The 12,407-nt window shown below is 43.3% G+C and overlaps 1 protein-coding gene across 2 annotated transcripts in view; it reads left to right on the forward strand.

The window, feature by feature from the left end:
* The first annotated feature begins 4,056 nt into the window (after positions 1–4,056).
* The window catches only part of UST (uronyl 2-sulfotransferase), a 149,272-nt gene continuing 140,921 nt past the window's right edge, over positions 4,057–12,407 (forward strand). The window contains exon 1 of one of the 2 annotated variants that reach the window (XM_021527031.4): positions 4,057–4,698. In XM_021527031.4, the coding sequence (XP_021382706.1) occupies positions 4,443–4,698 (256 nt within the window). In that variant the 5' untranslated portion in view covers positions 4,057–4,442. The remainder of the gene's footprint in view (positions 4,699–12,407) is intronic. The other variant, XM_021527033.4, reaches the window with a different exon arrangement.

The raw sequence follows: 12,407 nt of genomic DNA on the forward strand, positions 1-12,407 counted from the left end.
CATCCTCTTTTCTATCTAGCTTTGATTGCCCCTTCTGAATGATATGCATGCTGACTAAAAAGGAAATCAATCTGGCTGAATTCTCTTGTTACCCATTTTCTGAGAAAATTAACCAAACAAATAAAAACAGTGGTATCAGGACTTCAGATGGCCCTGTAAGCAGCACATTGCTGGAGATAGCCAGCCGTGCCAAGGGATTAATATAAATTCCTTGTGTCAAATCCATCATACTCCAAGCGATATTGATAGAACATGCTAAGGTAATTCCAAGTACCATTTCAATTACAAATTATAAATTTTTCTTCTGCAGTGACCTGCTCCATCAGAGTGTCACTAAATTGTATCAATCTGGCACACAAGCTCATTTCCCTGTCTTCAGATATTTGCTATCATATTTTTCATAGGCATATATATTCCTGAACCTTCCACAAAGGACAGAAATTAATACCACCAGCACAGAGCTTCAATTCCAGTTCAGCCGAGGCAGATTAAACTTGAAAGAATTCTATATGAATTAAATGAAAGAGCATGGTGTATCTTTATTTCATCTTCATCAAATTATCAACTGTTGCTGAATAAAGCAAAATAAAGCTTTCACAGTTGCCATCAATTACTCTGTTATACTCTGAACCCTTTCTGAATCACAGAGTCCTGGAGGAATTGAAATTTGAAGTCTTTCATGGGTGCTTTCCAGATGACATTGCATTATGTCATTCTGTTATACCAGTGAACCTTTACACAGTGAAGCCTTATATCTAGATTTCTTCTATCTTCGCTGTCTTGTGAAAACTAGGGCCCAGTCTGTATCTTATTCATTTCTAGTTATTTATACCTTTGCAAACTGTCAACTCTGAAATATAACAGCTGAGAAATTTTCCTTAATGAGAATTTACTTCAAAAATTGACTTAGAAAATAATAATTTAAAAAAAGGTGTTCAGATGTTCCTAGGAATAAGAAAAATATGTTTTGCCTAGCAGATCTCACCAGCTAGTAGATAACCCATCCTGATCTGTCCAAATGAGTCTCTCTGCAAAGAATTGCCAGACACACAACCTTATTGTAGTCTTTATTCTCGCTCCTTGAACTTGTTTCTGAATCCATGCATTTGGAATTATGATTCAGTACAGGAATATCTAGCACAGTTTGAATGTGGACTCACTTAGAAATTTTAGGCAGCTATGCTCTCTGTTCCTTTGTAGAGAGAAGCATCCTCTCCCAGCCCTGGGGAAAGTGCCTCTGTGCTCACTATGTCCTCCTTGCTGCAACTATTGCAGCCAGGAGGGGGATTCAGTCTGAGCAAAAGCTGGACCTAGTCTGGATGAGGTCATGGAAGAAAAAACAGATTTGGACAAAGATCTCGGAGCTGAGACCAGATCTAGAAGGGGAGGAAAAACAGCAACACAAGGTCAAGACAAGCAGAGGATGGGGACTGCTGCAGAGAATACCACTCTGAAAATGATTGATTCTGTGTCTGCTAGCACCAGAGCACTCCTACATGATATCAGGTGCATTTCTTGAACTACAGGTGGCCACCAAGTGCTCTTTTTACACTTGGTGTTAGGTTTGAGAGCCTGGGGTCCGATATGTAGTACTTAGCATTCACAGCTGCATCTGAAGTCAAAGGGAGCTATGCTTCAAATGTACAAAGCACTGAGTCATGCTAACTCAAGGCAAACCCCAGTCACTCAAGGCTGGCAACCAAAATTAATAGGCATATTTAACCTTAATCTCTCTGTCTCATTTCCCAATAAGTAAAATATTGATATTCCCTACATATCATGAATATAATTCATAAGCATTCATTGTATGCTCAAGGTACTGTAACAATAAATGCTGTAGGAAAGCCTGCTACAATGTAAATAATTCCACATTATAAACAGGATTAAACAGCTTTAAACAAAGCCTGAGGACACATGCTGAACAAAGAGATTAAATGTAAACTGAAAGGCTGCACAGTGTCTGCTCCATGCACTCTACAAGGCAGTGGTCCTCTGAACAAAACAGTGACATCACACAATTAAAGGCTAAATTCTAAGTCATACCCTCTACAAGTCAAAACAAGCTTGTTCTGAAAACTCTTACCTTTGGCCTACCCTTAAGTGTCAATACTTGACTTTTAAATCATAATATTCCTTTCATGTGTGGCTTGTGTTTTGAATTCTTAGGGGAATGTAATATATATAGAATGTAATAATTTAAGGAAATATATATATATAAATAAATTGCTTTACACTGTGCATGCAAATTCATACTGGCTTTTTTAAAGCGGATGAGTTATAAGGATTAGTTATAAGGGAAAAACAAAAATAGGAAAACAGTTGCATTGTATCAATCTGTAGCACAAAATAAATTGTATTTATTTTCCTGAACATTGCCCTAACTAGGAATTGTAATAATAGGTGTGATAGTTCACATATATGAAAGTAAATAATTTTACAGCTAATTTACATGTTTAAGCATATGTTTCAACAACAAAGATTTTTATTTCTTCTTCCTCCCAAGAGATAGGTTGATGCTTAAGCATCTGTTGATGCTTAGAAATATGGCAAGAACTCTCCACAATATGGCCTTCCCACTTAAATTTTGCTCAATTGATTGGTCTCTTTTTCCATTCTTTTTTTTTTTTTTTTAATCTCTGCCTAGAGATCAAAGACATTCTTTGCAACCAGAAAAATAAAGATTTATTGATTCGCCTTACAGGTGTTGTCTGTCTTCTCATCAAAGCATCCATTTTTCTCAAACATTCAGTGTAAGAGCTGTTACTTTCTCTTTTTCAGAAATGATATGTCATACCTCACTTTGCTTTTGCTACAGGTTTCATATGACTGTGGAGCATCTGTGCATTGATGTCGTAAAATTGTGTAACAAAAACCAAGAGATTCCTCTCCAAATTAAGGCCTGTTTTTTCAGGCAATATGAGAGTTTATTTATCATAAATAATTTTTTTATCAAGGAATGCAAATGGGAATGGTTCTTTATTGTTAGACTCTCTTGTCATCCTCTTATCCACATCAGCAAGATTAATTTCCCTATTTTACCTTTGCTGCTTGTTGCCAACAAAAAATCAAAGTCAGTAGCATGGAAGCATTTACCGAAGCCTTTCAAGTGGCAAAAACATCTGAATGCAGTCTCCTGAGCAAAATTTCCAGCTGTAAGTGTGAAAAGATTAAGAGTCAGGTGCCCTAAACCGGAGTACTTATTTTTTAAGCCTTAAAAGGAAACGTGGCGAGTTATACTTGGCTTCTGATTTTCAATTTTTCTTACAAACTACAGCAAATAGAATTTCTCTCTTTCTTAGAAATGAAGAGTCTCATATGACACCATGAGCAGGATCTTGGGAAATCCCTGATTCCAGCCAGGTCCATAAAAAAAATGGTGAACATAATTTACCACCCCGATCTCTCCTCCCTCCACTGCTGAGCTGGCAACACAACTACAAGGGGAATGAAATACATTTCTACATCAGACAATGCCCAAGAACAAGAATAGCTCCGAATAAGCCATCAGGACACATTGGGGACATATGTTGTATAAATAGGATGAAGCTATTACACAGCTCAGCGCTGAGCGAAATGCCATTCACCCACCAGTCACATGGCTGGAAGTGGCTGTCTAGGAAAAATAGCATGATCGAGTAATTAGAGACTGTATCATAAACCATATGTATACAAGGGGGTCAAATTAAGGCTGCGTGTGCAATCTTAATTTTGTCGTTTCTGTATACTGGTCTAAAGCCTTGTCTCCAGCAGACAGCAGCTCTGCTTTAATCACCCCAGCAAGGCTGCAAGGAGAAGAGTGTTCCCCTTCGTCCCTCCCGAACGACGTTACACGACTGTAAAGGCAGCAGACCTTAGAGCCGCTCTAGACTTCGCTCGGCACGGCGCAGTGTCCGCGCCGGCGGCCGGGCAGGTGCGCTGTGCCGGCGGGGCCGGCGCCCGCAGGGGTCGCTGGCGCGGAGGCGGCGGGCGCATGGCGGGACCGGAGGCGGGCGGGCCGGGGCCGGCCGGGGTGGGAGGGCCCGGGGCCGGGCCGGGCCGGGCGGGGGGCGGCGGGGCCGGGCGGCGCGCATAAGTCGGCCGCGAGTTGCGGGCGGCCGGTGGCGGAGCGCTGGCTGTAACTTGACACCGGGGCGAGAGGCCGAGCGGAGAGAGGGAGCGAGAGTGGCGGCGGAGGAGGAGGAGAGGAGCCCCAGGGAGCGGGATGGTGACCACCTCCTTCCCCTCCCCTTAGCGGCGCTCCGTAGCAGCAGCAGCAGCCGCCGCCGCAGGAGCGCCGGGGACTCTCGCCTGCCGCGGAGCCGGGGGCAGACGGCGATGGGGACGGGACGGATCCCCTGAGCTCCCGGGAACTTTCCCGGCCGCGGGCAGCTGGAGCCGGACAGGCGGATGGAGGATGCGCTTCCCCCGGCGGGCTGCGTGAGCCGGCGGCGGCGAAGGGGAGGATGAAGAAGAAGCAGCAGCACGGCGGCGGGGAATGCCCAGCGCCCTGGCCCCCCGCGGCAGCGGCGGCGGCGGGAGGGGGCCCGGGCCAGGGCGGGGGCTTCCTGAGGCGGCGGCCCCTCTCGCTGCTGCCCTTCCTCTCGCTGCGCGACTATGTCTTCTGCATGGCCACCCTGCTGCTCTTCTGTTTGGGCTCCCTCTTCTACCAGCTCAACGGGGGCCCCCCGCACTTTCTGCTGGCCCTGCGGCACTGTCTGGGTAAGGGCAGCCGGCGGCGGCGGGGACTTGTTGCGGCTCTCCCTCACCCCCGTGGCTGCTGGGCTGGGGCCTCCCTCCGCACCGGGGACACGGCGGCGGGGCTGGGGCGGCCGGAGGCCGGGGCTGCGGGGCGGGTGCCAGGCGGGACGCGGCGCCGTGAGCGCCGACCCCCGAGTGGGACCGGCCGGCGGCGCCCCGGGAGCCGAGCGTGGGGCGCGCCCCGCCACAAGTTCATGTGGCCAAAGCAGAGTCCCCTCGAGACTTTCTCAGCCCCGGGACCGCTCCGCACCCGCGGGCGGCTCTTTGCGTGCCCGGTGGCCGCGGCAGAGCGCGGTGTGCCGGCTCCTCTGGCCGCCGGGTCGGTCCGAGGCGGAGCGGAGCGGAGGCAGCGCTCGCTGCCCGCGGGTCGCGCACCGGGGGAGCTCGGGCGCAGCCGGCCTGAGCTGTCAGCGCCTCCCCGCCCCGTGCTGTGCCCGGAGGGCCGAAGCAGGGTTACGGATGGCCCACAGTAGAAGATGCTGATTAAAAAAAAAAAAAAAATAATCCGAGATGCACTTTGTGAACCACGCATGCATCCTGGTGCAGGAGGTTGGAGGCTGGAGAGAAGGGTGTGCTTAGGACGGTCAGCGCAGCAGCGCTCAAACACTCGAGCTCGCTCTGGTGCTTTGCCACCCCGGTTGCCCGCGTAACCCCGAAGGAGATGCCCCGGTGGAGCGGGTGTAAGCCTTCGCTGTGGCCTGTAGTTCTCACCCTCATGTTGACCGCAGGTTTTCACGTGGTTTTTCTTTGTAGCCAGTGCCCACATCGCTGAACGTTGCTTCCCTGCTCAGCAAAAAAGTTGTGTGAAAAGGAGTTTATTGTAAGATTGAGTAAGTACCTTAGGCTGGCAAGACTAATTCAGGTGGTGGTAGGACAAGGGGGAATGACTTTAAACTGAAAGAGAGCAGATTTCGTTTAGGTGTTAGAAAGAAATTGTTCACTATGAGAGTGGTGAGGTACCAGAACAGGTTGCCCAGAGAAGCTGTGGGTGCCCCATCCTTGGTATTGTTCAAGGCCAGGCTGGATGGGGCTTTGATCAACCTGTTCTAGTAGAAGGTGTTCCCTGCCCATAGCAGGGGGATGGGTTTCGATTGGAAGGGACCTTAAAGACCATATAGTTCCATTCTGTGATATGAAATAAGGAGCAAAAACCGAGTGTTTCTCAGTATAGGAGGATTACTACAGAATAATTTGTGGTGCCAGTTTTTGCCACATTGGCTGCACTGCGTTACTTGCATGTGAAGGTGAGGCTTTGGTGGTTCATGCTGCAGAAGTACAAGCCATAGGAGAGAATGTTAGGTTACAAACAAAAACGCAGTTCATGTATTTCAGAAAAATTAGCTGCAGATCCTGTTCCATGTGTCCATATTTTGTGAACATTTTAAGAATACAATCCTATGTGTAGATGTTGCTTTTCCTTATGGGAAAACTATTCCATGTCTCCAGTTAACTAGTGACAAAGTATGGAGAGGCAGTAGGACAAGACACAACAAACACAAGTTGCAACAAGGTAAATTCCAATGAGATATCTGGGAAAGAAATTTCAATTTGTAAGGAGTCAGGTGTTGGAACAGGCTACCCAGGGAGATTGTGATGTCCTTGCAGATATTCAGAACTCAGCTGGACAAGCCTCTGAGCAGCCCAAGTCAATTTTTCTTGTTTTGTTGGGGAAATAGGACCAAGAGAACAGAAGTTACTTCCAGATAATGTTACTCTGTGATTCTTCTGTATGAAGTCAGTGAAAATTCAAGTGAAAACAGGAGAAGAAAAATGATTTGGATATTGCTTCATGAACACAACAGCAATTTTGACTTGAGTTTTAATTACTTTTTTCCCTTTAATATTACAATTAGGAAGAAATTCCTCCACTGAAGAGGAAACTGACAAATTTTCTGCCATAGAATCACAGAATTGCTAGGGTTGGAAGGCATCTCTGGAGATCATCTCGTCTACCTCCCATCCCAAGGCAGGGTCACGTAGAGCAGGTCAACACAGGAACGCATCCAGGTGGGTTTTGAATGTCTGCAGACAAGGAGACTCCACAGTCTCCATGGGCAACCTGTTCCAGTGCTCTGCCACTTCTTGTGTTGTAGCTTATGGCCATTGCTCCTCATCCTGTCCCTGGGCATCATGGAAAAGAGTCTGGCACCATCTTCTTGGCACCCACCTTTGAGATATTTGTATGCGTTAATGAGATCCCCTCTCAGTCTTCTCTTTTCTGGACTAAAGAGGCACAGCTCACACTTGTAGAATATTTTGTTTGCAATTGATTGGTACTTTAGTGGGATTAAACACAATCTCTGGTTTCAGAGGAAAGTTTTTGTCAATTTTTAAAATTTTCATCTTCAGGAATAAATATTGCTTAACTTGGGTGAAAATAGACTGAAAGAAACACAGGGTTACTCAGTTTTTGACTTTGTGGCCTTTTGACTGCTTTTGTGGAATGGGGGAAATTAAACTAGGATCTACTACCCTAATCGCTCTAGCCAGTAGTTGCATGTCTGCTGGAAAATCTTCTGAGGCTTGCAGATGAAAGGCTTGAAAACCACTGCATCTTGGAGATGCAGTCATAATAATTTTTGTGAGGTGCTCAGCAAGTGCAGAAAAGCCTTTGTTGTGTGTGCCTGAATGTGATGAGCCCCTGGGGATGGAGTGCAATCTTACTGAAAATGTTTTGGGGTTCTTTTGAAGTGTAGGATTCTTGCAAAAGAAAGTAGATAGATCTATTAATCTCTGCTAATGAACTTCTGCACTTGTTACATGAATTAGTGTAGGAATTTCCTTTCTGTGCCTGAGTGATCAGGGATGTTAAGGAGATGCAGACTTGGCTAACATCCTGCACCAGGCTGAGAGAGAAGCAGAGTCCTCATGGCTGGCTGGAGTCCTAGTACCCACTAAGCAAGTGGTGCTGCTGCCTCTGCAGACAAGTGGGATATACTTTGGATACTGAGGTGTCTTTTTGCATGCAACTTTATGAAATTACTTTATACTTCCTTGGTCGGCAGTTTCATTTCAGTTGTCAGAGTTGATCCACATGGGTGATATTGCTGAACATTTTATTTTAAAAATTTTTTAGAGTGGTATGTGCTCTTTGAGGTATCCAGCTGAGAAGGCTTTCAAATTTAGAACAATTATTTTTTGTAAATAGAAGGCTTATTGTCTTCCAGGGAGCTAACAGAACTGCTTCAAGGAATAGGTATTGGGCATCCCGTCTTGCGAACTACTAAAGCTGTACATGTAAACGTGTGTCTTCTACAGCACCGGCAAGTGTCATGACATTAAAAAAAAATAAACTGTTTTCCCCCCCTGAAGCCACAGATTCAGTATATATGTATAAGCAACTCTTTCCTTGTACTCCTTCCAACCCACAATTTATGGTGTTAAAATTCGCCTCTCCAAACAAAAATGAGCAGTTAGTTTGTAGACCATGTTTGCAATGTGAATGTTGAAGTTTCCTTCACTGTATTTAAATCTACAGAAACCAAGGATTTGCCTAAAGAGAATATTGATTTCTCTATTTTGTGCCCTCCATAGTGTGAAGGTGTCTTGTCTGACTTCAGAGTTTTTGTTTGCATTTGCAAGTTTCAGTGCATTGCTCATGTTTAGTTATGTTATTGTGAGGGGAATGCTTGGATTTTTTTTACCTGAGAACTTGAAAGGAAGTTCTTGAGCAACAACACAAAACTTCAGTAGTGATCTGGACAGAAATCACACCTGCATCAGACAGGTGTGTGCATAAAAGAAAATCATGACAGTGTGAAAACACTTGGTTTGAAAAACTTTTTTCATTTTTTTTTATTAGGCCTGCATCATATGCTGTGGAGGAGGTATACATTTATTTTCAAAGGAATGATGTGTGAACGTTTGCTATTTCTATTAACTTTCCTTTGGAGGTGGGGAAGATTAATGTGTTTTCAGAATATTCAGACTATTAGTAATTTTTTTTCTCTCCCAGACCAGCTTCTCTCATGTCTTGTCCATATATACCTCTTTTTGTTTGGTTGCCATACTGATTGGAGAGAATCTTGGAAAAACATTATGGCAGTTTGTAGGGTAGACAATAGCTGTAGTCAGTATTTCCACTTGACATCGTCATTTCTTCTATTTTGTAGCAGAGTCATCCTGAGCAAATGAGAGGAGAGTAGTAGATATGAGGCTGTGTTTTGTTATTTATCCTATTCTGACTTCAAGCTCACAGTAATTCAGAGTTTAGAAGGTCTGTGGAAAGGTGGTGTTTTCTGCTGTCTGTTCTGGATGTGGTTCACAGTGAGAGTTCCAAGTTTCACACTGCAGTCATCACATCAGGAGGGGATCTAGAGCCCTGTTTTTCAGCATGAAATTATTGGAGAGGGCATAGACATATGTGAGTTATTTCTGAAGAACCTGTGGAGGATACTTAAAAATGGATCTGTTGCCAGTAGGCTTAAATTTGCTATATGGGGGTGCATACCAGTCCTGGACCAAAAATGAACTTCAAAAACCAGGAAGGTTTAAATACTGACAGGTTTTCCTGTAATGAACTGCAGTATTGGGATTTGCATAAATGAGGTCTTGCTTGTTGAATCTGCCAAAGTAATCCTGGCTCACTAATTGAAAACCAACTCCAGCAGTGGAAGGAAGTGAGAAGAGTCTTCCCTTAGATGAGTAAGACACAAATCGTAAATCTTGGATGGCCCAGTGGCTTTTGGGGAATGTGCTAGGGACTCCACTCCCCTGCAGTGGTTTTACATTGCTTTGTTCTCTTCTGCTTTAACTTGTGATTGCAGAAATGAGAATTTCTAAGGGCTGGTAGCAACCCTCTAATGGCTAATAAAAACGTAAAGCCTTTGTATCTTCAGTATTTGCTGTGCAAACTTGTTCATGTCAATTAAAATATTTCCCCTGTTGAACTTGCCAGGAGCCTGTACAACAAGTATACTGGTTTGGTTGCATGTGACAGTTGCCTTGTCCTGTGGTTTTGCAAGGCAAAAGTCTTAAGTGTCCACTTGTGTACCTCAAACAATTTCTGTGTTTCTCTCCCTTGTCATGACACTGGAAGTTCTCAGGTATTTTGGCCAAGATGGGCCTGGTAGCTTTAAAGTTGTGTTTATTTTGGGCACATCAGGGAATGTAAGCATAAAAGATGCAGAAAGAAATCTGAGTATTTGGGGAGGTGGTCACAAAAAAAATCTTCAAAATATTTAAAATGAAACACCAAGTGAAAGTTCTTATTGAAATTGAGTTAGTATGAATTGGCTTAATTTTGGTAGGGTGTTGTGGTTGGATTTTCCTGTTTGTTTGGTTTGAATTCCTTTTTTTTTTTTTTTCTGACCTATCTGGTTTTTTTCCTGTTAACCTATTAAGAGAGGGAGAAAAAAGAAAACCCGACTATCCAAAGAAAACAGATAAAGTAAGTGTCAGTGTTTTGTATGCAAATTTTTTTATAAGCTGTAGAAGAGAGAGACAAGAGTAGGGATTTTTTCAGAGGAATTGATTGGGTTTTTTATTTTGGTAATAATGCATTTATATATAGAATGATGTAAAGTGCAGAACTCTTCAGGGCAAGGTTTTCTGAAAAATAGAAGCACCTACTATGCTTTGTTTTTGCAGGTAGACAGCATGCTGCGTTTATATGGCCAAAAAGGGTTGTGTCATGCAGTTTTGTTTTGCACATGCATGGATCAGGAATCCTTTACATTTTTGAGGGCCCTTCAGGTGTGTGAGTAGGGGAAACACACTCAAGGGAAGACAGTCAGGTCTCTAGGTGAGACTGACTGTGGTGTCACAATATCAATTTCTGAGATGCCTAAGCTTTTAAAAAGGCCTGGGTTATGTACTTATTCACAATTTTGTTTTTCTTATTGTTCTCAAAAGAGACAGCTCTTCTGTACTCTAAAGCATTTTGATTTTGGTCTGACTTCTCAGAGGATTATTTAATTGCCATACACGTGGAATTAATTACATTTCAAAATTTATTAACATTGTAGGGAACTGAAAGGTCAGTTTGGAAGCTACTTCCTAAAAGCCATGAAAAGAGATCGTCTGACCTAAATCACTATATGTAACTGTATCTTTCTTAATTAGCTTTTCTGTCCTCTTTGAACTTCCTCATTTTGTTATTGTGAAAACCCTGTTTTATCTTTTAGATAAAATGTATCTGGACTTCCATTTAGGGTAGTAAACTCTCCAATTATAAATGAGCTTCTTTGGAAGACAAAAGAGGAGCCTCATCTCCAAGTAGCTTTTGTTAAAAGACTGCTCATCACTCACAGCTTGTCTGATGGTAAGATTAACAAAGCTTTGCCTAACACAAGGTGATGTCAGGAAATACTCTATGGAGAACCACAATGCATCTACTTTTACGACAAAGGTCATAAAACACAAGCCTTTTCCTTTCAAAAGGATTGAGCTGTCTCTGGTCTACATTGTGCTGGCTGGCTGAAACACTCTGTACAGTAAAGTCATAGCAAAAAGTGCTTGTGCAGATGTGTTGTGATAACATACTAAATATGTTTGGAAAATTGGATAGCATTTATTCAGTAATGTATTTTCTGCTTTCAAAGTCAGACTCCAGTCTGTCAATCAGGAATTGCATATTAGGTGTCTGTGTACATGTTTATTTTTCATATTGTTCACTTTGTCATTTGACAAGGGATTTAAATAATTCATTCAGTCCCAGATGAGAGGGAATAGTACTACAGCTTTTTCAAAAACTTTGTTTATTTGGTTTACTTTCAGGTTATATGGCAGTGTGGTATATACACGTGTGAGAAAAGTCTGCTGATTAAACGGGATGTTTGACTTGGGCCTGAGGAGATGAGAGAGGCTTCAGTTCTCTGCCCTGACAGACTTCATGTGCCATTGAACAAATCGTGTAGAAATTCTCTCTAACCCCCTTTTGTCCAATTGACATTTTGAAGATTAATGTGTGACAGAGTAGGATAGTCTGAGATAATGTGGTGGTCATAGCCACAGAAATACTGAGAGGAAAAAGATGCTTTTGATAAACCCTTTTGTTGTGTACAGGCTTTGGCTGCGTCAAAGAGATAAGGCAGATAGTGTTGGAAGGGAGCTCCTGCACAGACTCAGGCAAAGTCAGTGGTCCAGCTGCTTTTCTTTCAAGGGTGTCACCACTGCTGGCTATCACAGTCTCTGTTCAATTTTACTTCAGGAGTTATTATATTTGGTTTCCAGAGCCTCATCAAAGGGTTTAAATTTTTAGATGTCCTTATCTAGAAGACTTCACATCCACAGAAGTTACCAAATAATTTATTTCTTGTTTCCCGTGGTGCTGTTTAGACTTGATTTGTGAAAATGCAGTTTCTTGAAGCCTTGTTCATCCTAAGTGAATGGCAAGTTCTCTATTGGAGAGTAGTCAGTCAAAAGGGATTGACTATTAGGAGGAAAAAAATGGTTGTTGCAGTGATTCTCATATTTTCATACCAAATTAGGGAGAAGGAAGGTTGCTTACTTGGGGTTTTACAAAGACTGATAAACATTCAAGGTGCTAGAATGAGAGACTGTAGCAAAAGTAACTCCTACAGAAGCTACAACACTTCATGCTCTCTGGGGAAAATAAAGGCTATTTCCCCCCTCTTGCCACTAATAAGAGATTTGAGATTAATTAACCTCTGTGCTAGCTCTAATGGCTGATGCCTGATAAAAACTCTTGAAATCAGTGGTGTCAAAAT

The sequence above is a fragment of the Lonchura striata genome, chromosome 3 (genome assembly GCF_050655825.1).
Source record: "Lonchura striata isolate lonStrDom1 chromosome 3, ASM5065582v1, whole genome shotgun sequence".
Taxonomy (NCBI): domain Eukaryota; kingdom Metazoa; phylum Chordata; class Aves; order Passeriformes; family Estrildidae; genus Lonchura; species Lonchura striata.